The 26976-nt window shown below is 44.7% G+C and overlaps 1 protein-coding gene across 1 annotated transcript; it reads left to right on the top strand.

Annotated features, from left to right (window-relative positions):
• The first annotated feature begins 378 nt into the window (after positions 1–378).
• Positions 379–25757, top strand: wnt3a (wingless-type MMTV integration site family, member 3A). The gene is made up of 4 exons (XM_049011257.1): positions 379–740; positions 12059–12300; positions 22131–22396; positions 23144–25757. Exons 1-4 carry the CDS (start codon positions 646–648, stop codon positions 23621–23623), a joined length of 1083 nt encoding a protein of 360 aa, XP_048867214.1. The 5' UTR covers positions 379–645; the 3' UTR covers positions 23624–25757.
• Positions 25758–26976: the final 1219 nt, after the last annotated feature.

Below are 26976 nucleotides of genomic sequence, written 5' to 3'. Positions count from 1 at the left end.
CACTGTAGGTGTATACTTTAAATAAAAAAGGTTCGTTTGGCATTTGGTTTTAAAAATTTGCGCACTTTACGAGGAAAATAAAAAATAAAGGAGGGAAGGACATAAAATTATAGGGCACATCCACAATTCACACGTTTATATTTTTGCATTTTAGCAGCTTCAGACTTGGGAGTGAAATCCGGACAGGTTGTTATAGCGACCCAATCCACAGGGGTCCCCATATCTATTTAAACCCCACCACCTCCCCCTCCCCTTTAACCCCCCTTCTGCCTTTAAAGAACATTATATATCACACACGGCATGCCGATGCCCACAAGTCCTAATGAGTACTAAAACACTATCTTCTTGCAATTAGCTCATTCCTGTGTGTGTGTTCAGCCTGACTGACACGGGGGAAGAGAGCGCTAGAGAACAGTGTAATCTAAATTTCCCCTTTGGCAATACATGCTGATTGGGTCCCAAAAGCAAGCTGCTTTAAACTTTTAATATTTGACTCCTGTGTTCTGCCTTGACTGGTCGCGAAGGGCTGTCTCTGAAGAAGCTACATTCAGACAAGAGAAAAGATTTCGTCTGCATTGAGATTTTTTTTCCATTACAAGCGTGTGTGTGCGCGCGCGTGTGTGCGTGCGTGTGTCTGAGGGGAAAATGTTTTCCGAAACTTTTTCAAGGATGATCTACCTTGGATGTTTCCTGTTTCTTTGTGGGCTTACGCATGTCATGGCAAGTTATCCTATCTGGTGGTAAGTTTTATTTTCTTTTTACTTTTTACACAAGTATTCCACGCCATTCTTCCTTTATTCTAGATTTTCCCGATTCTCCACTTTTAGTGAAAGTTGCTGCATAAATTTTCGGTGCCGTTCTTAACAGTATTAACAGGTACAGTACTCGAGTAATATATGATGTTATCCGATATTATGCCGATGCACAGTTAAAGGGTATCGTGTGGCACTTTAAAGAGGCACCATTATTTGATCCTGTTGGAAAACACAGGCCGAATTCAGTACACAATGGTGCAAACTGACACGAACACTTGAAGGTGATTACAAAGCTAAGTCAAGTGAAATTCTGTACGGAGAAATAACACGAGAAGCAATAAGGCTAGAGACAAGTGTGATAGGAATGAGTTAAGACGGAACGACCAATGGTTATGAAAAAAAACGCAGGATTTAGGTGCATGCTTAACTTCACTGCTGGGTAAGGGTGTTTGCGATTGTACGAGAATTGTTAAGAATGCAGTCTGGACAAGGGTCCACCTTGTCGATATTTATTACAAAACAGGTGCACGGCATTTATACACCGATTACTCCTGTACGGACAAGGCAGAATTGCGGGGAGGCGTAGACGAGGAACTTAGACAGCAACCGAAACCATGCAGATAAACCCTCAATAGTCTACGGATGACTTATATTTTACGGATATATTTCTGTAATGCATCATCAGGTGTTGATAAAACTACTACTTAATAGGCTAACGATAATGTAATGTAAAATGCGCTGCATTAGGTTTCACAGGCGCGCGTACGTTAACATTTTATTTTAGTAGCTTTCGTAATTATGGATATTGTAGTTAGTACGCGTTTTGAAGTTTAAACGTACTGTATTTGAATACAAAATGCAACCATTCAGACACACAACGATCTGGATTGTCAGAGCGCGTGGTTGTAGCCTAACTGTCATGAATAAATCGAATACAACGCGGATTAATAAAAATGATCGTAAATAAACGTAAGTTGTACCTTCCCTTTGTGGATTCTAGCTATTGATTATATGATTACAGAATTCACAATTACTCAATGGAGTGTATTATTATTATTATTTTTTTTTACAAAGTGATAGATTCACGTAAAACACAAGTTGGGCAGAGCAATTTTTGTTAACTGTAACCTTATTTATACAACTTAACAATAAGATTAATTTCCCGACGATAGTTTTTATTGCTGAAAAGACGTTGAAATATTTGGTATAGTAGAATGTAGTTCTATTATGCACCTGTTCACTTGTATTTAAACTATTTGACCACATGAAAACCGAAAGCTTTAGAGCTGTATTAAGTGATACGATTTTTACGCAAAGAAAGCATACGAACAAAATATACTAAATTGAAATGTAATGCAATACAAGACGGCTCAACTTGAAATATAAATTCGCTGAATCAGCAAAAAATGCACAACTTGATTAAAATTATAATAAGGAGAAAAATTATTTGCCACCGTCATCCCACACCTCATTACAAATTCCTCTCGCATACCGAATCAAGAGACAGAATGCGTTATGTAATTATCGTCATTAAAGCGCAGAGCTTATGACGAGCTTGACTCATATAGCCAAACCGTGTATGTATGTTGACAGATATATTGAAGCAGGGCAGAGCTATTTCTTTATGCAGTTTTATTTCGTATACGCTGTTTTGATATGACACACTGCCGTTGGGGACACGATTTATGAATCTGTGCACATTAATCGTCGTTACTTTGATTCGCTATTTAAAACTAGAAAAACACCTTAATTAATTTCTTTATATGCTATGTTGTCAGTTTCAAAAGAAAAAAATACAGACATTTGACTGATTATAATTACAGTTTTTGTTTTAAACAGTTGGATGTCCTAATTTTAATTAAACAAATTTTTAAGAACAATATATATATATATTTTTTTTGATTAATATGAGGACATTTATTTCGATTCCTCAAAGATTGTACGACGTCACAAAACATGCACCCAGCAATTCAAAAGAAATAAAAAAGTAAGTTTCAGCATCGTGTAAATTCCGCATTCCAACTTAATAAAAATCAGTTCGCTGTGATACTAGGTAAGACTAATCATCGGTTTCGATAACGTGTGAATGTCGTCGGAAACAGCCCACAGCACGTAAAACCGGGTTGACTTTTCGCAGTCGACTCAGAATAGGATTACCTATCAACAAACTAATAACGCTCCCTGCGTTATTACCATTACAATTCTGGTTATTATAGAATTCCTTATGAGTAACTGGAGCACGCGTTCCTTCCTTGTCATACTGAATATTTTTACTACTATTAAAAATAACTATTGCTGTTATGGTATAATGACAACGTATAACGCATGGGTAATTTTAATTCGGCCATCGCAGCTATGAATTTCTGGGGCAGTGCATCGGAGTCCCCCAGTCCTGTCCCGGGGGGGTTGAAAGGTTTCATGACGATGCATTAGTCACAGGATGCATGAAGGAGCCTCACTCACGCAACCCGCTGTTTTTCAGCAGAAGCCTTGCACAACTGCGTCGACAAGTAACTCATTTTTAAATTAATTTACTCTCGAGGTTTGCGTAATTCTGTCTACGAGGGAAAAGTATTATCTTTAAAGCATAAGCCCTTGCAATGAAAGAACAGTTTAAAGCGCAAACCCTCCCTTCAAACGGGAAGGTGTTCCAAGAAAATATCAATGTCTGTCACATATTTATTGCTCCACATGTAATAACATAAAACCTAATATTTACAACAAGACGTAATGTTGCTTTATATTTAAAACTCGTATCTCGAATTTCTAGATTCGTTTTATTAAATATACAGAGGGAATTGAAGCTGTCAATCCTCTATTTAGGTTATCAGTCAAAAAGTTAGAGTTTCAAAATATAAAATCCTGGTTTTGCATACAGGGATGTTTTTGGCCAGTCTGCTGAAAAATTTGCCCCGTAAAACAATCTTCCGAAGGAACTACTTTTAGCGTTTCATTTCTCTGCTGCTATGTGTCGCGAGGCGATGTTCACGCGGAGTTTACAACGCCCCAGATGGTTTTATTCGGCGCGCCTCATCAACCGTAACCCATACAAAACCCTAATCAATTTTTCACAAGTTTTTACAGCGTAAATTAGGTATCATTTTGGTGTCATTTACCATCGTGGTTTTATCCTGAAGTAACTCTAAATTGCAATTTTAGTGGTTTTATCTTTCGTGGGGGGGGGGGGGGGGGGGGGGTGTTGAATTACTATTTTATTGGTATTCTCAAATGCGGTTTAATCTGGAGGGGACCTGTTCCAGGAGTGACAGGAATTTGAAGGCAATTACTTTAAATATGAAGTTATTATTGTTCCTTTCAGATTAAATGAGCTGATAACAAGGACTTAATTCCATGGCAAATGCTGAATGGCCTTATTCACAGAGCCCTGCTTATTGTAAAGTGACTGCCCTGTGCTATGATATGCTTATGTCTTGGCGCAGATTCCCACCCCCCCCTCGTTTACCTCCCACTCCATTCCGAATGCTCCCCTCTTATTCCGTACCGGTCCTTGGCAGAGCATACTGGTCAGGCTTAAACACAGACTGGGCGCGGTTATTGGTGTCGTACGGCAAAGCTGTGAAACTGGCTAGCGCGCAGACCGGCTCTGACCCGCGTGATCAGTGTGACCCAGCCTGCTGTGCCGTAAGTGGCCAGTAGCTGCTCTACAGCTAGACGGGTAATGTATATGCGAGTGTGGATTTCTGGCACGGGAATTGTGAAAAAGCGAAACTGTGTTTTATCCTTTTGGAGATCAGATATGTTTTAACCCATAATCATACAAACATTAGGTGATATTGCATTAGGTGATAACTACATTTCGTTGTGTGAAGTTCAGAAAGAGTCACATCTGGGTTTGTATGAAGCCCAGGATAAGAACTTCAGCTTCGTCACGCAGCAGGTGTTGCACATGTGGAACATGCATGCACACTCAGTTCCTACTGAAGCGCGTCAGACCACTTGGGTGAAGTTGGTTACACTGTATTGTCAGTTTATAGCAGTGTTTCCCAATCTGGTCCTCGGGGACCAACAGCCCCTGTTTTTGCTCCATCTGAGCTCATTACCAGACACAAGGGAGCTGGGAGTGAACAAAAATATGGACCAGATTGGGAGACACTTGTTTAGAAGATTAAATTCTATGTCTGGACCGCAACTGAAATATTAGGCAAAATATTCAAATGATTGATGAGTGCCTTTTCTTCTGACGCTGCAGCGTGTTAAACTACAGATCTAGTCATATCTTTCCAAGAAGCACCTCTCCTATCACAACAAGAGGTACTGTGGCCATTGGAGATCCGTGTCAAACAAAAGACACGAGGTTCAAGGTGACAGTCTAGAAGAGCTAGATCTGTTGTCCTGGGAGGCTGGTAAACTTGAAAGACCAGGCTGAAATCTCAAAATAAACCTCCCAAAGCTTCTTTTGCCACAGGGCGACACATCAGTTTGTGTTACAGAAGAACCAAGACGAATCAGGTTTAGCCTAATTGTTTCCAAACTACCTGCCTAAAACTGGTGTCAAGTAACTTCAAAAACATTCGCCACATTTGTCTAGTTATAGTCCCTCAATTGTTCCCACGGCTTACGATTGTGAATCCAGTGGCATTTTCTGGTCACTTTCAAGTGAATCTTTTTCCAGAAATACACAGAGTAGTTTATTTTGGGCTATAATGAATTCACTTAACTGTGTTGTGACAAGAATAGAGACTGGTGGATATCACATAAAACACATTAGACACCTTCCAGGATACAGTTAAATCTGGAGTTTGTATGTGACTCATTATTGGGAAATATGGTTGTCATTGTTAAAGGTCAAAGAACTGCTGACCTTCTTAATAGCAAAGCGATGTATGATTTTTCCTGAATTGCTTAAATGCTGTTGCTTAGGGAATTTGACGATGGTGTGGTATGCTAACAGTGCCGTCATGAACAAATTAGCAGGACAACTTGCCAGGCAATTTCCTTTTGTAAGTGACACTCCTGTCATTTTCATTTACTGGATCCCGATCCTTTCTCTCCCAGGGTAGTTTGTCTTAGTTTCGAGGACCAGATTAAATCAAAAGGCCCAATCTTCTCAATCGCCACGGCTCCCGATCTGCATGGCAGGATTCCAGCTGATCAAAGCACCCAGCCCCTGGGTATGAAATAAAGCCATCAAGTTCTGTGTTTATGATTTGCGATTGGCGGGCGGGTCAGCGTGTTGATCTAATCTGGCCCGAAGAAAAAGCAAGTCAAACAAACGACATACTGACGCAGAGATGGCGTTTCGGTCCCACGTTTTACCCCTCAGCCGGTTCCAGCTTATCAGCAGAGTGCGTGTAATGCCGCAGTGTCTGCGTTGTCTGTACCGAATATGATGGCTCACCCCGAAAAGGGCAGGCTAGGCGCGGAATGTACTGGCAGACGAGGCTCCAGAAAATAGGAGGCTCTCGGGCCCACGGCAGTTGATATGGATTCAGGGAGGATTAGAGGGTGCTTTCCGTTAAGCCTGTGTCTTCTTAACGTTGTTTGAAGGGAGATGACATCCCTCTGGGTGCCCGTTGCGAGAGACGCGGGTCTCGATCAGGCCACGTTCACGGCTGTTATTTAAACACCCCCCCCCACAAAAAAAAAAAAAAAAAACACCCCAGCCTGCAGACCTGCCGTGGCACAGCAGGTGTGGACAGAGTGAATGGGTTTCCCCCCCCGCCCTCTTCACCCCCCCCCCCCCCACCCCTCGCAAGGCAAATACCTGGAGGTGAGAGGCTCACTGCACATTCCTTCTCTCTAACATTCCCTCTTGATGTCAAAGTTGGCTCCATGGCCCCAGGGGCCACGAGTGAAGGGGTAATTCTCAGGGCTTCTGCACGGGCTTGTTAAAGTATGCATTAAACCACGGGCTGGTTCCACTCCAAATTAAAAGAGGGCAAAAAAAAAAAAAAAGAAAACAGAGAATCTGAGGCTCGAATTAAAAGGCAATTCTCCTCTCGATCTCTTAATTGCTCGACATCAAAAGCCAGGCCGAGGCTTTGCGGAAACTGGGGAGGTGCACAAGCACAGCGGCGGCAGGGTAGCGCGGCTTAACAGGCAAGAGTGCCACCGAGGGGCGGCCCAGAGCAGTTCTGCTGTGAGACGGGGCGTGCAGAGCGTCTGGTAGGTCATTTTTAGGCCGTACGTAACATAATTCATAAATACTCAGCAATCCAGGCACAAAATCTGTAAACTGATGCAACGGCCGCAGAACATGGCGAGCTTGTAGATACCATGTGATGTAGAAAACGCTGGTTTTCTCTTTCATTATGGGTAAACACATATAATATGGTACATCACCTGACAATCTGAATGGGCTACCGTCAGGCTCTGTACGTGCACCAATGGAAAACCATGAAATAGTGTAGACTGCAATTGATTATATGCTAAGGGCTTCCACTGAGTTCTGGAATGTTCTCAGAATGTTCATTACCTCCCTATGGAAGTAACACAAGAAACGTCAAAGTGAAATAATTTCACGTATGGACCATTGCCCTCAGAGTGTTGCTACTGCATACGCACCTGTTTCCCTCACTCAACGCATGCCCCAATTCAAACTTTCAGCACATCTCAGCAGTTTCCGTTTTTATGGGTATATGCACTGGTGATTGTTGGTGTCACATCTCCAATTAATTATCGACTTTACTTTGGCTACGTCTTCACCTGGAAGCCGTCTTTCGGCAAACAAAGTCACGCTACATCTTTCCGTGACTTGATTCCATGTGCGGATTGAAGCCCGGGACGTTCATAGCCGAAGCGTCCGATTAGCGTGGTTAGCTTGCCGCAGATTCAATAATTCCCATGTTTATGCCATGAACTCTACTCCAGACAAGGTAATAGGGGCTCGTTCCTCTGCAAGAAGCTTCTTGCAGAGTCCCAGGTAGGCCGTGCAGAAGGCTACAGAAAGGTCACGTTGTCATACCTAGGTAGTTTACAAATCTCTCTCTTGTCTTATGTGAAATCCCTGATTGAAAATTGTTATCCTTTGCTGGTTCTCTTTGGATGACTTAGTCGTGGACGCCTAAAAGTTTCACATTACACAACATTTCCTTATATACGTTTCCTGATAACAAGGAGCAAATGCTGACTGTCCTGTGGTACGATGTGTTCACTGTAACAATTAAATTTAACATTTTAACAATTAGATATCAAAGTATGTAGGGAGGAGCGGCATCTTTTCACTTTTTCAAATGCAATGGAACGTCGCAATTTGGAGCATATCAGAGATGCAAGGCCAAACCCACTGCTTCAGCATACCTTCTTCAGGACCTTTCGGCATGATTTAAGGAACAGCACGATGTTATATGATTAGTTCAACATGCAACATGACAGGATGGAAAAGCTGATCACCCGGTTTGTTTGGCACTATGGATTAGACGCTTCTTGAGTTTGAAGAGGAAGTGCAGCACACGTTGTCTCCGGGCTTGGAAATGCCTTCTTAGATGCAATTAGTGCAAGAGGTCACACTCCAGCATGCTTGGGGTCAATAGTGATTACCTCTTAACATAGCTACAGAGGTCAGCAGAGAGTAGACTCGTTCAGTTGCGTAAGTCTGCCCACACCTGGCTTTCGTGGTGATGCCGGAAGTGAGTCTCACAAATACTTATAGCCCTTGATAGGCAACATGCTGTTGACTGGTACTCGGACTGGATTGAAACCTGGTGATTACGTATTTACACCTCCTGGTGAAGAGCTCCGGCAGTTTACTGCTTCGGCTAGGCCTAGTCTCCCCCGCTATCCCCCGAGCCAATGAGATGACTGCACCATGACTTAAACCGCCTAGGCCCAAGTCAAATATGGGACTTGATGTTTTGCATGTTGCACGAGTTTAGAGATTTGTAGGTGATCTGAGGGCGTTATTGTCGCCATATTTTTTCTGCAGTAATTTGTTTTGAGAGCCTAAGTTGATAACAAAGAGTGTTAACATTCCAGGAATGTGAAAGGAGAGAGGATGAGACCACGTACACAATTGTATCTATTCCATGACACATTCTCCCATGTATATGAGTCTGTAACTCCATAGTTTGCCCTGATAATCTTATTGCTGTCAATCACTTTATGCGGTTGAAGACCAAGATAAAACTGGCTTTTACCTTCTCTAATATCAATACAAGAGAGATGCTTTCAAGACCTTTTCTTGCTGTAATCCTCTGACAATCACCTTATAGAAATTGGCCTTTACTCCCACCGACCGTGTACAGTAACGAGAATTCCGGCGTGAAAATTTGACCCTTTCAGTGCACGTTGGATGAATCAGTCTGCTTTTAAGCTGTGTTTATTAGTGACAGTTGATGTGGACCAGCATTAATTTGTGTGACATCAGGGCGAACCCGTGGATCAGCTGACTGCGTATGCTTAGATGGGCGTGGTGGGCTTTGATGAGCAGGGAAGTGGGAGGAGTCTGTCTGGATGAGAAAAGGGATGTGGGGATGTGATAAGGTGGATGTGGTGCAATAAAAGGGAGATCCTCTTTACAAATTACTTTGATGCGACAACAAGCAAAAACTTACATTTATCGTCTTTGTATTGCTGAATATTTTAGTAGTAATCCTAATTGCAAAAAATCATGGGCTTGTGAGATTTTATTCAAACTCGTGGCACTGGAAATATTCAGATACAGGAATGAGCATAACAGATTGAGATATCAGGTGAGATATAATGTTTTTGAAAAGTCTGTGCCTGTGACTGGAAACTGCTGCCTTTTCGTTGTGTTTTTAACGCATTAATTTCTGAGTCAGGACACTGGCTAAGTTTGCAAAGTTTTGTTGCAAGCTATCTTGTACTGTAAGTAAAGCCTGATTATAATTTTTTTTTTTTAAATAAAAAAATGAATGGATGGCACAACCCAGTATTTTAGTCAACTGATCATAATGATAACAGACATGAAGGATGAGAGGTTTGGGAGTGGGAGGGGTGCACTCAAGAGATACAGTGTGACGACCCCCCCCCCCCCCTCCTCCAAGCTTCATGGTCAACAGGAAACAAGAACGGCTATGGTCACAAAATAGATTTCTATCCACCAAATTAAAGTATTTTTGCTCAAAACTCAAGTTCGAGATTTAAACCAGTTTGGATATCCTCAAATGGTTGTTAGGAAGGTATGGTAACTCGCACACCTCCAGGGTTGCAGGTTCGAATCTCACTTCCGCTCCTTTGATGGTGGAGTTTGCATGTTTTCCCTATGTGGATTTTGCAGCTTGCAGGCCAGGGACAGTTAGGCTAACTGGTGTCTTGAAATTCCCAGTAGTGTATGCATACTGTGCCCTGCGATGGACTGGCATCCCAATCACGCTGCCTGGGGAAAGCTACAGTCCCTCCAGGCCTTGCTCAGGACAAGAGGTTGGAATAGGAATGTGCTGGAATGACTGTTCTATATGCATCCTAAAGTAAAGGTTAGTGATTCATAAAGGAAAACGAGCCGACGTCAGAATTTGTAACCTTTACTTTTTCACCATTCGCACAGTCAACCTGGAGGTGACCCGTATGTACGTACACACACTTGTTAGCATGCTTTATCAGCGTGTGCGTCAGCTTCGATTTATTTATTTTCCCATGGAAATATTCAGCATGATTTGTACACAGGCAGCTTGTTAAACACCCAGGAGATTTGGAGGGACATCCTGTAATTTGCCCCAGTTTTTGGGCATCATTATGAATGAAGTCTACTGCAGACAATTACTTGCAGTTCTGATGGGAGAATGACCTAAAGTAACTCTTGTGAAGAAAGTGAAGAACATTTTGCATGTGGGGTTTGTGCACTTGAACCTTTCAGTGAGCAATATGGTGAAGAATGCATTCAAATGTATTCATGTACAGTAGTAGGTCTGGTTGCATGTAAATACCGGATCTACATTCATATGTACTTTTCTAAAATGTTATTATATGGCTTTTCATTATGGTTTTTCAATTAGTTCCTTTGTGTTGAGTCCAGTAATTGAGTCACTAATCTCGTTTTTAAGGTGATAGCAAGGCCAAATATGTCAGAAGTCCAAAGTTGATGGAAATTATATCAGAATGACTACAAGCAAAGTCAGACAAGTCAAATGGAGCGAGTTCCTTTTAGAAATAGCAAAATGAAAAATCAGTTATTTTATATTACCCCTGATTTACTTGCATAAGAGAACACAGGGTTAGGGGACATAAGATCGAGGGGACACAGCACAAGGGGACACAGTGTAAGGGGACACAGGCTTAGGGGACATAGCGCAAGGGGACACAGTGTAAGGGGACAGAGGCTTAGGGGACATAGTGTTCAGGGACACAGTGGAAGGGGACATAGAGTAAGGGGACATAGAGTTAAAGGGACACAGTGTAAGGTGACACAGCAAACGGTATTCCAGCACACAGTATATATTCTATGTAAATGACACATCTATCCTTTTTCTGTAATCACTTGTCCTAGCCATGGTTGGGGGGAGTTTGGAGCCTATAGGTACAAGGCAGGGAATTAATTACTCAGGATGGGGCACCAACCCATTGCAGGGCGCATACACCCCCACGCTTGTACTCATATCTTTATGGGGACCGTCCATTAATTACTATGGGAAAAATCCCTAATCCCAGCAAGTACCCAGAGGAAACCCCACCACAACATGACGAGAACATGCAAACTTCACACACGTGGAACTCTGGCAGAGACTCGATCCCTGGTCCCAGAGGCAGCTAAGCACTGCACCACCATGCTACCCCAGTTGTGGCACATTAAGGACATAACAACTCCTGAAGATCTAAAAACAGCACTATAGTAGCGTGAGGTCCCGTCTGGGAACAATGGACAAACTAGCAGCATTTTGACATTAGTCACAAATTGCCCACAGGAAAGAAGGCTGCCTTTTAAGGTAATGGAGACGAGCGACCTGCTAATACACACAAACATTTTTAGCCTGAGCAAGTTCGATCATGAAGCTCATCACCCACAGAAGGTCGGATCCTTAAACCAGCATTGCCGTGGCTTCTGATGCTCAGCTCCCGCTATCTCACCTTAAGTCGTTTCCCCCCCCTATCTCATTATTCTAAACCAAAGGCCTATTCAGTGCATGGGCATTAAAGAGGTTGCGGTATCCTGTAATTACAAGGGGTAGCTTCCAACTTACGAACGGAGGTGTATAAATGGCTTTTGGCTAACACTGGGCTTTCATGTCAGACCAGGCCCGACTTTTCTGCATGAAATCGGATTGCGGTTTTAATCCATCCACAGAGGCCCAGACAGTCCCCTGAAGAAACAGACGTGCAGATTAATCGGTGCACCTGACACACATCTGTCTGATAAACTGACTGCCCCCCCCGCCCCACCCTTCCAGGTCTCTCGCTGTGGGCCACCAATACTCTTCTCTGGGTACCCAGCCCATCCTGTGTGGCTCCATCCCTGGCCTGGTGCCCAAGCAGCTACGCTTCTGCCGCAACTACGTGGAGATCATGCCCAGCGTGGCAGAAGGCGTCAAGATCGGCATCCAGGAGTGCCAGCATCAGTTCCGGGGGCGGCGCTGGAACTGCACCACCATCAACGACAACCTGGCCATCTTCGGGCCCGTGTTGGACAAAGGTTAGAACCTCGGGCCCGTTCTGAGTGCCTAAACACACAAAGCACTTTTTTTTCATGTTTTTGACAGAACAACAAAAGTAACTGGTGCTGTAAGCTTTTTTTGTAGAGCGATATATTTGGGGGGATACAGTTTACTCAAAAGAGCTTTAGTATAGTAATAGTAAGTATAGTATAGTTTAGCATAGTAATGTTAACTTCCAGGTTTCTGTATGGCCTACATCGGTCCAGATTTATGTGACACTGAGACACAGCTGACACTCACCACTGAAGACTAGAAGCAGTGGCTTTGTTGACAGCTTTGTTTATTCTTCGCACTTCACAACACAAGGTGTTTCTCTGGGTTTGTCTTAATCTGCTAGTTAAACCTGACCTCAGATCTTCAGGCGGTTCCTTCATTTCTTAGCTGTCACTTCTAGCTATGTGTGGCCTTCAGCGAGGCAGCAGTTAGCTGCTTGGTCACCAGGAGAGCTCATATGTTATGGAGTGTCGTGAGACTACTGTTCCTGAAAGTCACTTGCCTTAAGAGTGTATGTTTTACTCTGAAAGTCTTACTTTTAGTCTAGAAATTGGAGGGACATGTTTGGTTTTGTGGACAGGAGTGAAGGGAAAGCAGTGATGGCTTACAGTGGTAAACGGACTGCATTTATATAGCGCCTTTCCACTCTTACGAGTACTCAAAGGGCTTTACATTTTATGCCTGACATTCACCCATCCACACACATTCACACACCGGTGGCGGAGGCTGCCGTGCAAGGCGCCAACCTGCAATTTGGGGTTCAGTGTCTTGCTCAAGGACACTTTGATGGGGTCAGGAGGAACTAGGGCTCGATCCCCAAGGTACCACAAATCCCATTCTCAGAAGGATGCTTTCTGTAATTACAAAATGCAGGCATTTCATTTTCTCCTTGGGTCTGAGGAACACAATGTCACCATGACCACCAGCATAAACTACCAGGCGGCGTATTCATGGGCGAAGTGTCATCTAGTGATAGAATTAGACGGGAGAGTATCCAATTGTTCAATATAGTAACGAAGATGATTCATCTGCATGGCCCGGTAGTATAGGTAGTGGGTAGAGTTGTCCAGCAGAGCCACGGTACACATTAACCTTACACAGGGACGGATTACGGACCGGGCCAGCGGGGCCACTGCCCAGGGGCCCTTGGGGTGCAGGGGGCCCGTGGGGCCCCTAGCCCAAAACAATTTGCAACGCTTATCAACAATGTATTTTTGTTTGTCTATTTTAGAGGGCCTACATTCTTTGATCCTCTGCTTACAAGGGCCCCTAACCCTATAGGGAGGGAGTTTGGCTACCAAGGGCCCTTGAATTGTGGTGGTTGTGGTGCTGGTGGTGGTGGGGGGGGGGCCCTCGCGAACGTTTTGCCCAGGGGCCCACACAACCCATAATCCGTCCCTGACCTTACACTATCCATCTTGCAAACCTCAAATTTGTAGTTAAAATCAGTGCTGAGATACTCCAGACTGGATACCACATCTACATCTTTGAAGAGGGGAGCAAAATCATGAAGACGAAAACGAGGGCAGATTCCTCAGCCTAATTTTTTCCCCATCTGCATGACCGTGCCTGGGGGCCACATAACAGCGAGGAAGCTGACGGCCAGGAGTCGATGATTGATTGGGGGGGGGGGCGTCCCCGTTTTATGCAGCTGGTATGCTGTTACTGCAGCCTGGGCCACCACTGCTCCGGGGATGCAGCCTCTTGTGTGGCTCCGAGGGGACCCTCAGGTTATAAGTAGGCGATTACCCAAGGACACAATGTCAGAAAGGGCAGCGTCAGGATCGATTTTACAACAATGTCCTAAAAAACCAACACGACGACAAAAAGACGACCATCATCCACGTGCCTGTTTGCCACTCGCCAAAATTCTGGAAGCGGCATGCATCCTCGGGCGATGCATTTTAACGATGCGCACGACTGACAAACGCGTGACAGGGACCGAGAGTGTGAATGTCTGGTGATGAAAAGGACAGGCTGCTGCATTTCGGAGTTTCGTCATTAGTGTCGAGACGCTCGAGCCCTTCTGGAATGTTCCAGGTGATTTGCAGAAAAGGAAGCCTCGAACAGAAATGCGTAAAATCAGTAAAATATTTTAAAATTACAACACTAAATATATCAAAATAAAACCAGATTCTCAAGCATTCTATATAATTTGTCCAATTTAATTCACCTGCCACTGCTGCTTGTGATTTTTGCCCCCGGCGACTGCTGTATCTGCACGAAAACCACCAGCCTGACTGTTCAAACGGGTCCCTTTTCACGCCACTCTCTTCAGCTGCCTGCCAACTTAGTTCCCCTTTGAATATCAGCGATGCGAGTCTTTCTCCAGTAGTATATTTAGTCTGTTTTGTCTTAGATGGCAAACGCCGTTTGATTATTTTTGCAGATCGTTTCGAAAAGGGATGTTAAATCCTAGTTTAAATACATCAGTCAGGATTTGCCACCCAGCTATGATGAATTTCCATAGATGAGAGTGATGCATTTGTACACATAGGGCCAGAGAACAGCATTCTGTTCAGAAGGGAATTCCCTGGAATACCCCCCCTCCCCTCTGGACCCCCACCCTTGGTAAATTCCTAAGGGGTTATTTCAGGAACCGTAGCAATAAAGGTATATTGGGTCATATTAAGGTCTCTTGGGAAGATGTTTGGATAGAAAACTTGTGTTAGCACATATGCTAATCTGTATTTTAGTGTAGGGGCGTCAGTACTGGGGGAACCGCACATTAGCCTTTGCGTTATAGAAAGTCATACAGTAAATGGGTGTACAGTTATTTTTTGGCCTTTCAAAAACCAGTATAACCAGTATCAAAGCACACAAAAAAAAGGTTTCTGCATCTACATTTATCTTACTACTACTATACTAATGTTTTGCACCCTGGTTTGGTATCAGATATGCATCAGCACTAAATGAGGACTGTTAAATGCGTCATCAAATCTCTAAATGCCAAAATGCGTTTTAGTTCGGATTTAGTTGAATTAGGATTCATCACGGTGCATTGGATTCACTGTTAAAATGGCACCCTGTAAGTTAACATTTTCATGGCTAGGATTTATCATCGTCGCTACAAAAAAAGAAAATTCCAACGCAAAACAAAATGATCCATCTACCGGTTCATTTCCCAAATTAGTATCCAGGTTAAATTGTCTTTAAACCTCCATCAACTTGCTCTCTGAAGGTGAGAGCAAGCTGGTCATGAAGGACAGCCACCCATAGCGGCAGCCAGGGACCTGGGGGTTAAGGGTCTCGCTCACAGACCCACAGACTGGGCTCAAGCCAGTGACCTTCTGTTTACAGGCATAAAGGTGTTAAATATTAAGATAAAAAAAAAAATAAATGTGTTATTGCCTTCCTGATTGTACATACAGAACCGTAGTTAAAAAGCATTGCACACATCTGACGGAAAGCGTAAATATACTTCGTGCTGATTTGTTGCGAGTGCGCTTATTGCGGCTGTTTTGTTTTGTTGTTGCCCCGTTTCACTGGTGTAAACGTTAACTGTTGCACGTGACAGGGCTGTGGCCGACGCAGGCCTGCATTATATGCCACCAGGCAGCCAAGGACAGGACTCTGCAGAGTGGGCGGGACGCGGAGTCGGGTATGGGGGTGGGTGAATTGTAAGCCTGTCAACTTGCTCTGAAAAAAGACTAATGTATACTACGGTAGGAGGTAGGGTTGTTGGGACGGGGTGGCCTGGGGGGGGGGTGGGGTGGGTCAATTGCTTTTAATAAACTCTCGAGCGATTGTTACACTGATGGAGAAGGGTTGAGCTCAAGTAGACAAGTAATGATATGGGTTCACAGCCTTGTGCCATTGTGTTGTAAATAGCCACTACCCCCCACCCCCCCAGACTTTGCCGCCCCCTACTCTAAATAGCAGAGACTTGACTGCAAGAGGGAGATCATGGTTTGTGTGTGTGTGTGTGGGGAGGGGGGGGTCAGCTTTTTTGGTCTTAGCTTTAGTTAATCATTTTGATTGGATTAAGGTCACCACGGCCCCTAACAATGTGAAAGGTCAGCGCCGGCAGATTAAGCTCTTTGTCACTAGGGGATGAGTCTAACCCTGATCCTTTGATGGGGTTTAGTATTAGCAGTTTTCATTTCACTTGGCTTGATTGATGCTTGTACTCGTCCGGCGCGTCCCCATTGTCCCCACATGTCTGTCGGTCTGCTGTGCCAGTGGATGCCTGTTTGTTTTACCGTGCCTTTTTTGTAGGGCAGCTGAAAAGAGCATCAAGAACATCAGGACCTCGCTTGTATGGGGCTAAAGGGACAGGGGGACCAAAACAAGAATAAGAAAAATGTACACTAGGCTTTGGAGGAGGAGAAGATTTAAAAACACGATCCACGTGGGGAAAATGTCCGTGCGGCTCCACCCTCTGAGATGCTTTCCTCCAATCGGATAATCCAAGAGTAGTGGAGGGGGGGCGTGTCAGTGTCGGGCTTCACAGGACAAAAAGCCAGCCAGGATTCTCTTCGTTTACCAATTACCACAGACAGGAAGTCCTAGCAGTCACATGGTCAAGGCTACCCAATGAAAGACAACTGAGCTCAGCAGGCATACAGTGCAGAATTTTATTTGCATTCTCAATTCGTCCAGCCATTCATCCATCTTCTACCTGTTCCTGGTCTGGGTTAGAGGGGAGCTGGAGCCCTCTTCCAGTCAACACAGGGGATATACAGAGTCGTACTCTACTGGCAAATTTAGAGGTACCAGTTAGCCTCTCTGCATGTCTTTGGGATGTGGGAGGAATTGCAAGTACCTGATGGAAGCCCATTTGCGATAGAAGGAGAATCTGCAAACTCCACGCACACATAGCAGAGGCGGGATTCGAGCCCCTTGCTCGGCACTGCTACATCACTGTGCTCACCCTCATTAACACTGCGCTTTAAAATAAAACAGAAAACATTTCTTGTTTTGACAGTACTGACATGGCATGGTGAGTGGAATATTGTGACACACCTAATTAAGGTCAAATGAGTGTTGTATAAAGCGGCATCACCGTGAAGACCATAATGATGGCTGCCAGTTCATGTTGACAGTGATTAATGACGACAAGAACATATATAATGAGGTAGAGATGCGTAGGAGTTCCATTCATTCCTGTTTGGGAATTTCCATACCTCTGGCTGGAACGTATATTTAAACTAAACACAGAAGTTCCCGGTGAATGACAAAGGTAAATTAAGCATTGTTTTTGTTAGTGAACAAATGTAAGAAAATGGCTGTTTAGGGGTGAATGAGGCAGTAATTACGGCTGAAAGTGCACAGGAACAGTGAGTGGAAATAACGCGTGAAAGAAACATGAAATTCACACTTCAGGTTGAGTTTCAACACCCCTTTATCTCCCTTTATCTGTTCAAATCTTTAGGCATGATTTAGCCTTGCTGTAGCTGTTTTGACTGTCTATGTGAGTTACTGGCTACTGGTCAATCATACTCATTACTGGAACACAAATACAGTATGAGCGCGTATTCAACATTGCATTAGCTTGTTGCTAAGCAATACATTTATATCAAAAATGACTTATGTACCTTATAATTTTACTTCAGCCCTATGTAACAGGTTATTATCTTTCCAGAGCTCATGACATTTTTGCAACCTTTGGCTAAGTATCCATTTTTGCAGCTTTCACCCGTTTTTGGGGTGTCTGTAATCCACTGATCTCAGGCAGCAACACATCAATCCTGACCTGAGACTTTTTTCTAGGGTCTTCTGGTCGATCTGTCCAGTAGGAGTCCGGGACACCTCCATGGGGGCTTCATACACTCCATGCCAAAACGCAGTGGTCCTCCTCAAGCAGGCCCACTGCGTTCGGGACGGAGCATGTCTTGTCTTTCACGGTGCCGGCAGGCTTACTGCTGGAGGATTAGCCCAAGCTAGTTGTTGGCCATGTTGGAGATGGTTGATCATGCTCTGAGAAGGTCTCCACCATTGTGTAGTTCCTTGTAGGTCAGGTGAGCACTTTATAGCCCATTCCAGCTGCTGATCACATTCTACACAGATTATCTACTGCTTGAGCTACTAACTATGAACTAACTCTTGTTTAATGTAATCTACCTTTTTTGCTGATGACATTCTGAGTCAGACAGTCCAATTAGTGTTAATGTTTTATTTACGCTAGCTAGCAAAATCATTCAGGTCGATCATGACAACACATTAAAACTCCTAAGATGCATCTCTTATGTTTGACCTTCGTTTCGACCCCACAAACTACAGAACATTAGAAATTTACAAACGAGAAGAGACCATTTGGCCCATCAAGCTCGCTTGGGGAAAACTTAACTAATACCTCAGAGTTGTTAAAATCTTATCTAGCTCTGGTTTAAAGGAATCCAGGGTTTTAGCTTGTGCTACACTAGCAGGAAGACTATTCCGGACTGTTCTGGCCAGTTAAATGCAAAGTGCTTTGTGACAATCACTGTGTTTGAAAGCACTATATAAATAAAATTGAATTGAATTGAATTCCATACACTCCGGTTTCCCCCCACAGTCCAAAAACATGCTGAGGCTAATTGGACTTGCTAAATTGCCCATAGGTGTGCATGTGTGAGTGAATGGTATGTGAGTGTGCTCTATAATGGGCTGGCCCCCCATCCTGGGTTGTTCCCTGCCTCGTGCCCATTGCTTCCGGGATAGGCTCCGGACCCCCGCGACCCAGTAGGATAAGCGGTTTGGAAAATGGGTGGGGGTGGGGTGAATTCCATACTCTAACTACACGCTGTGTAAAGAAGCACTTTCTCAAATTCATTTTAAAATGTTCTCCCGCTAATTTCTACTTGTAGACTTACAAACTCAAATAAGGATGAAGGTTTCGTTTTTGGGGCAATGCTTTGACAGTGTGGCTTTTGTCACCTTCTTCTGCTCCCTGTGCACATGCGTGTTCCTAAGTCAGTGTGCTGTCAGTCACTTCCCCGCCATACCTAGCTAATGCACATCGGATCTGCAGTGGAACAGCCCCCTGCCTGAAAGTGCTAGAATTCATTTAATTAATTTTGCCACTCGGAATATACCGTGCTGTCTGTCGCTGCAGTGACTATGCATACAAATGCTCCTGGCTAAGGAATTCTTAATTTCTTGAAATTACTCACTGGATGAGGTTTATTAGAGGGAAATGACCTCATTATTTGTTAAGTGCTTAATAACAAATTTGAAAGAGTAGCTGGACTAAAATCAGAATTATAACGAATTATTTAATTTAACATAAATTTTTTTTCTCTTTCAGTCGTCAGTACATCTCCATTCCCATTAAGTTTATATTTATTTATAGTAATTGTACAGCTTTGCCCCATTTGAACTTTATTACGTCATTTTATTTCTCCTCATGCTATCTGTCTTAAGTTCTGCTCCATGTTGCCCGTGAATGCACACACCACCGGTACATTGGTGGAGCTCAGCAACAAAGTGAATTGCGATGCTGATTCTTTTACTTATAACAGAAATAACTTGAATTTTTTTATTTTTTTTCTAACATTTTTGGATGTTGGATTTCAGACATCATTTATCTGGAAAAAATATAAACGTATAATATAATATAATATAATATAATATAATACAATATAATATAATATAATATAATATAAATAGATACTTAACATGCTCCTGAGTTGTGATGCCCAACTTAACCAGCCCAGGAAAGGTCAGGCAATTCCGGTTATGACCTCTGACCTTTAGATGAGAAACTGTTACCATTTAGGATGTGATAGGAGGGCCCTCCTTTTCATAGAATGCATGTTTCTCCATGCCGGGGGGAGAGCAGCACACCGGTATATCATTAACTCTGCACCAAAGAAAGGAGGAGTGCAGTAAATAGACTTGATGGGGGGACCTTAGTGCACTCCCTGCTGGGTCCTGCTTGGAGCACAATATCTCCGCCACCATGAGATTAAGCCAGAGAGAAAGTGCTTTTCACCATTCACACGCCCTTTAGATTGTTTTATTAAACCGTTTGAATAGGGATTTCCCCGTCTGCCCACAAGCAGGGTCCAGCCAATGCATAGTTTTCTGTTGCTATGACTTAACTTGGTCCCCACTAATCACCGGCGAGGGCAAATTTCATATAAAATATCTGGGGCCATTGTGGGCGTAACGCGGCGTGACAGTGTCCGCAGAATGGGGGATTCAGGCCCCCAGCAGGTAATGTGGACGGGTTGCCATGCTGGGCTCCGCCAGGGAGAGGTGGGGGGGGAGCTTCTCAGAAGCGATCACCAGTTCAGGCCCGCTGGCACATTCCTTTCTCAGGTAGGCCCAGTCCCTCCCCTAGGTGTCTGGACATCCCCCCCCCCCCACCGCTCTCTTCTATACCCGGATAATCTTCTTTTCCTTTCTCCTTCCCCTCTTTCTGGCCCTTTTCGGATCCGCCGTCTCCGTCGTGTCCTGACCCACACTTTATTGGCTTCCTGATAATTAAAAGGCAGCGACGGGACGGTTTCGAATCGGAGCTGAATGGGCGATTTTCACCGCCGTCTTTTTACACCTCCGGCCACCTAACCGCTCGGCTGGATGGGGTCGAGAAGCCCCCCCCCCAAGTTTTTTTTCTTTCCCTCCCGGCCGGCCACATCAGCGAGTTGCGGGAAGCTCAGGATTAGCGCACCCCCTCCGCTTCAGCAGGTGGGGGCGAGGTGGGAGGGGGGGGGTCAGTGGCCGCACTTGCCCCCATAATTAATTTTTAATCGTCCTGCACCTCCAGAGGGCGACATGCTGGTCGTGAGGGCAGACGTGACTGTGTTCTTTTTTCCGCTGTCAGGGAACGCCGGGGGAGATCCGGCTCAGGGTTTCCACGGACACAGCGGTTCCGGATCCCATGGCCGTGCGGGAGACGGGATCCGGCGGGGGTCCCCTTTAGTGTCGCGGAGCACGGCGCCGCTGGTCTTTCCGCCAGTCGGAACCTGCTGCCACGACTTCCCCTCTGCGTTCGCGCGGAGTGAGCGCGTGCAGAAGCCGTGCAAGACCGTACAAGACCAGCGCGCCCGTACTGTAAAGATGTGTAGCTTTAAAGGCTCAAGTACGAATAAAGGGGAGAAACTGTAGATCGTATCTTAAAAGAAAACAGTCTGGCATGAAGCTCTGATTGGTTTTGCCTACACTTTCAAATAAATATAAACGATTCTTTAAAATCAATTTAAAAACAAAGTCATCCGTGTGTATTGTATGGTAACTAGTCCCAAACCATGGATTAGCCGTTTCCATTGCCTGCCTGGTTCGAGTGCCGCTTTTTCTGGGGTGTAAAGGCCACTCAATTATACCTCTGTCAGCTGTGTTTGTCCTGTCATGTCTGTGGATGTTCCTGCTCTCCGGTGACTCTGCTGGTGCCGGGGGAGCAGAGAGGGCAGAAGCAGGGCGCCTATCAAAGTGTCATCGGCGTTATGAGTATTTAACATGAGCCACTGTACTGATTGTCTGATGGTCCACAGTCATGTTTTATTGCAAGACAATAATTATTCCTGGTACTGTGGTTAAATTATAGGACTGAACCTCAGAATGTCAAAGAATATAAAAAAAAAAAAATGACCAGAAGTGGACAATCCTGGTCCTGAACGTTTTAACTAACCAGTTGCCCTGTAGCAGTGACACTTTATTCTTAATTGAATCTGCTGACATACCTCTGAAAATGAATCAAGAAAGACTTTTGGCTTCCATGGCAGATTCTTAGTAGCTTCATTAATCCATATTTTCCCTCAGGGACCAATCAATTAAACTGATCTATTGATTCATTGATTTAGAGACAGAGGGTGAGGAATACCACACCCGTAAACAGGGACCTTCCCTGGCGTCGGGCGCGATCGAGTCTCACCGCCCTCTCTGTCCGCAGCCACGCGGGAGTCGGCCTTCGTGCACGCCATTGCCTCGGCCGGCGTGGCCTTTGCCGTGACGCGTTCCTGCGCCGAGGGCTCAGCCACCATCTGCGGCTGCGACACGCGGCACAAGGGCCCCCCCGGGGAGGGCTGGAAGTGGGGCGGCTGCAGCGAGGATGTTGAGTTCGGCAGCATGGTGTCCCGGGAGTTTGCCGACGCACGGGAGAACCGGCCTGACGCCCGCTCCGCTATGAATCGCCATAACAACGAGGCTGGCCGCACGGTAAGACCGGCACTCTGCTTCTAGAAATTACCACGCTTCTACCAGCATCAGAGATTCTTCCACCCCTCTAACTAATTATAGCTAATTAAGAATTCTGTTCAATGCTTTATTCAGACTCATTGGGCAATTAAGAACTATGTGCATATTCCTACGTGTAGTTTTGTGGTTTAGTGTTTGGCTTTAAATTTGTGAATTGAGTATATCAAAGACATTGTTTGTTTTGATTTCCCACAAAAGCTTATGCAATTGCATGGACGTTGGAAAGTAATTATCCACATCCATATTCAGGTTACTGTTACTGCCAGACAGGACGGCATGACAAAATAACAAGATGAGCTTTGCTGAGGATCTGCTGTGGGTCCTATTGTGAGAGCAGATTATGTGTACCGTCTGAGTAAAGCTTCCCTTGGGATGGGGTGTGGCATGACAGTATTGGCAGTATGGACACTACAGATCTGTTGCATAAACTATGACTTAAATAGTTGTGGTGGTATAAGCTAGAACAAAGGGTACAGTGACAGGTGAAGTCCATGTGGAGCCTTAGGCAAGCTTCACCGATGGCAGTCACCCCAACCCCTGGCGTGAGGAGTACGTAGAGCTCGCTAAGTCGGCACCCCTCAGAAGATGATGCCCTAGGCCGTCGTTAATGTTGCCTAAGAAGTTGACTGGCACTGTACTTGATTTTCACATGATTCTTCTATGGATATTATTTGACTAACCTTTCTCGTGGTCCTCGTCTCCCTCCAGTCCATCAGCGACCACATGCACCTGAAGTGTAAGTGCCACGGGCTGTCGGGCAGCTGCGAGGTGAAGACCTGCTGGTGGTCCCAGCCGGACTTCCGGGTCATCGGCGACTACCTGAAGGACAAGTATGACAGCGCCTCTGAGATGGTGGTGGAGAAGCACCGCGAGTCCCGGGGTTGGGTGGAGACACTGCGACCCAAGTACGCCTACTTCAAGCCGCCCACCGAACGGGACCTGGTCTATTACGAGAGTTCGCCCAACTTCTGCGAGCCCAATCCAGAGACTGGATCCTTTGGGACGCGGGACCGTGCCTGCAACCTGACGTCGCATGGCATCGACGGCTGCGACCTGCTGTGCTGCGGCCGTGGACACAACACGCGCACCGAGAGGCGCAAGGAGAAGTGCCACTGCATCTTCCACTGGTGCTGCTACGTCAGCTGCCAGGAGTGCGTGCGGATCTACGACGTGCACACCTGCAAGTAGGGTTGCCCTCGCAGGCAGGCCCGTTTCACCAGGGGGAGGGAGGGGGTGAGGGAAAAGGGGAAATGACCCACACAAGCTTTCCAAGCTCGGGTTGATGGTCACCTGCAGTGAGGAGGAGAAGTAAGATCTTTTTGTTTTGGCCAAACTGTTGGCCATCAAGTGGCTTCACGGACTTTATTGACCCAGATGATGGCCGTTCGTCATCCGTGGGGCACCGTGGGGGGTGAGTCAGCCTCTTTCCTGGGGTGACCACATTGTTCAGGCTGCAAGCCCTGTGGGCACGATCTCTGTGGAGCATCAGTCGATACTCATGACCACAGCAAGGGAGGTATGGCGGCTACTCAATCAAGGATCTGAGGGCTCAATCCATTAGGAGCGGGAGTGCAGCATGGCGTAAATTGCAAATGAGACTACAAGACAAGGGTTTTGAGAGAGTCTTAAAAACATACTTTTTTTTGTGACACATGGTGTGATTTCATGTGAGGAAAACTGCCTGAGGAGGTCTCCATGAATCCCAGGTTGCAGCAGCATGCCCAAATACCCGCAAACCTTCTTCCCTCTACCTGGAAGAGTCCATTTCCCAGTGAGTTTCAGTGAAGTCCCAATTGCTCTTAACTTCCACTGCCCTCTGAAAGCTTCTTTGCTTCATATTAGTTGACTTGAATGCCGGTACGTTCACATCAAACATTATTTTTTGCAACTTCTTCCTCCCACATCAAAAGCACACGTTTATTTTAATTTTTTTTTAACATTATATTTTCAATATGTAAGTGTTATCCAGTATTGAGATTGAATGGATGTTGTGTATATATAAAACATAGTGTTAACCAGCTACTAACATTTGGGTACGAATGCACTTGCACCTGTGTGAATGTATTGTTGTGGTGTTTTAAAGTTTTGTTTTGTTCTCCATTCTTTAAAATTCTCACCTTTGTTCTGATCAGTTCCTGGCATGCTTACCTCGCTCTGCCGAAACCCATAAGTTTTTTGGTTGTAGTTTGTAACTGACCACAACCGCATTTATAAAACAAAGTTCAGATTTAATCAGCTGGGCCAAACATTTGTTATGTGCTTAAATCTTGAGGATAGCTGCATTTTTTTTTCACATGTTTTATCAAACTGTTTGGTGACAGAACAACCGACAAGGGCGTCAGGCAAACGAAACGAGATTTGAAAAGTCAGCACTTCTGCGGATGGATGGTGGTCTTTACTTTGTTGCTAAGGAAACAGTGGCGGCAGCGCCTCCTGCAGGTGGGCCCAGGTACCCATCCCCTTCCCAGGAGATGTGTGAGTCATAAGGGGGTCTTATCCTGTGGGCTGAAGCAGAAGGCAAAAGGTTTGCAAAGAGGCAGGGTTCCATTGGGGGACTGCTATTGGGGGCGCACAGTGTGCGTCTCGTTTGCCGTTCCTGATCGCTCGCAGCACTTTTTATAATCAGTTCCTCTCTGACACAGCAACTGTCCTGAAATTTGGGGATTAAACAAAAACATGTAACTGCATCCATCACCGAAAGCGGTGGCTTCTGGCCCTTGTCTCTCTTTTGCTCTCTCGCCCTTCACTAATTCAGCTAATTTAGCACGAACCGCAGGCCTGCACCTCTTCAGGCATAGATGGCAGGATCAGAACCAGAACGCAAAATCTGGGTCATCGGCTTCGACGGGTTTTCAGTTTGGAGAAAAAATAAAGACCCTCTGCGCGAGACTTGTTATAAAGCGCCATCCTGGAGCCTGACCAGACTTGCAGGTGACAGCCTGGGCCGTGAGGCAAAGATAACCACATGGAGGCGTGGCTATCCAATGACGACACCTTCCCCTTCGTTTGCTGCTACACCACATGGAGGCGTGGCTATCCAATGACGACACCTTCCCCTTCGTTTGCTGCTACACCACATGGAGGCGTGGCTATCCAATGACGACACCTTCCCCTTCGTTTGCTGCTACACCACATGGAGGCGTGGCTATCCAATGACGACACCTTCCCCTTCGTTTGCTGCTACACCACATGGAGGCGTGGCTATCCAATGACGACACCTTCCCCTTCGTTTGCTGCTACACCACATGGAGGCGTGGCTATCCAATGACGACACCTTCACCTTCGTTTGCTGCTACACCACATGGAGGCGTGGCTATCCAATGACGACACCTTCCCCTTCGTTTGCTGCTACTCAACCATAGCTACACACTATTAAAGATTATATATGTATTCTCTTCTTTCTGTGAAAGACACCGTGTAGACATAGATTTGAGAGAAAGGAAAAAAAGATGTGAAGTTTTGTACTACGTCAGTTTTTCATTTATTACTCATTAATAGTAAGCATATAGACCTAATTTAAGTGTTGCTTGTCTATAATGTTTTGGAGGGATGAGGAAAAATGAGATTATAGTCCTGGTTGAGGGCAAAACATTCCTATATACTTTCCCTAATATAAAAACTAAACAAAAAGACTAGTATCTGTTTCAGTTTGAGTGTAATGTTTTACTGGTCTATCAGTGTGTTTTCCTGTCATTTAACAGAGCGAAACCCCAAGTGGCTCATCTTTGAAAGCTACTCGGCAAGAATATTTTATACATTGTTACTACTGTGATTTTTTTATTTTTTTTTTGGGGGGAGGGGCATGAACTGAATTTCTAATAAGGAGCACACACCTGCCTTTTAAACATAACTACATACAGATGTCATTTGTTCTTTTGTTCTAAAGCAATTTTTCTCATGGCCTGGAAATAGAATATATCAGTCCCTACAAATGCAAACAAAAAACATCTCTGATGAAGTCTTCGAGGAATGTCCTTAAACAGCAAGTACTTCATTAAAAGGACCCTTTTTTTTACCTGTCTAGTGGTATGTTAGCGTATCTTCTGTCATCTTTCAAAGCACAACATGGCATATGTTACATGTTCTTGTCCTATTGTCTTGCATTTCAAACGATCCTCCCCAGCCTTCCCACACAGTCCTTGACTCCGTAAAACTACTGAACAACTAATTTAATAGTAAAGTATGCTGTATTGTGTGTTTGTCTGTCTGAATGTTTTTTTTTTTTGTATGATTTTTTTCTGCTTGGGGAAAACATTCTGCATTTTGCTCTAAAGTCTCAAGATCCAAAGTTTTGTACAAACTTGTTTTGTGGCTTTTTTATTCCTAAAGTCTGATGTTTTATGATTATTTATTTTATAATAAATGTATATATTAGTGAGAGTATATATTTGCAGAAAGAATAATGTGTCTGAACAGTGTTGTCCTTGTCGCCGTCGTCGTTTTCCTCTGTAACACTGTAACGGTTTTACCTCAATTCCTTGTTTTTCACTGACCAATCACAGTCCATACTGTGTGTACTGCTATATGTACTAGCCTTATAG

The sequence above is a fragment of the Brienomyrus brachyistius genome, chromosome 4 (assembly GCF_023856365.1).
Source record: "Brienomyrus brachyistius isolate T26 chromosome 4, BBRACH_0.4, whole genome shotgun sequence".
Classification (NCBI taxonomy): domain Eukaryota; kingdom Metazoa; phylum Chordata; class Actinopteri; order Osteoglossiformes; family Mormyridae; genus Brienomyrus; species Brienomyrus brachyistius.
Note: the sequence above shows the minus strand (reverse complement) of the source record. Positions and strands in the feature narration are given on the sequence as shown.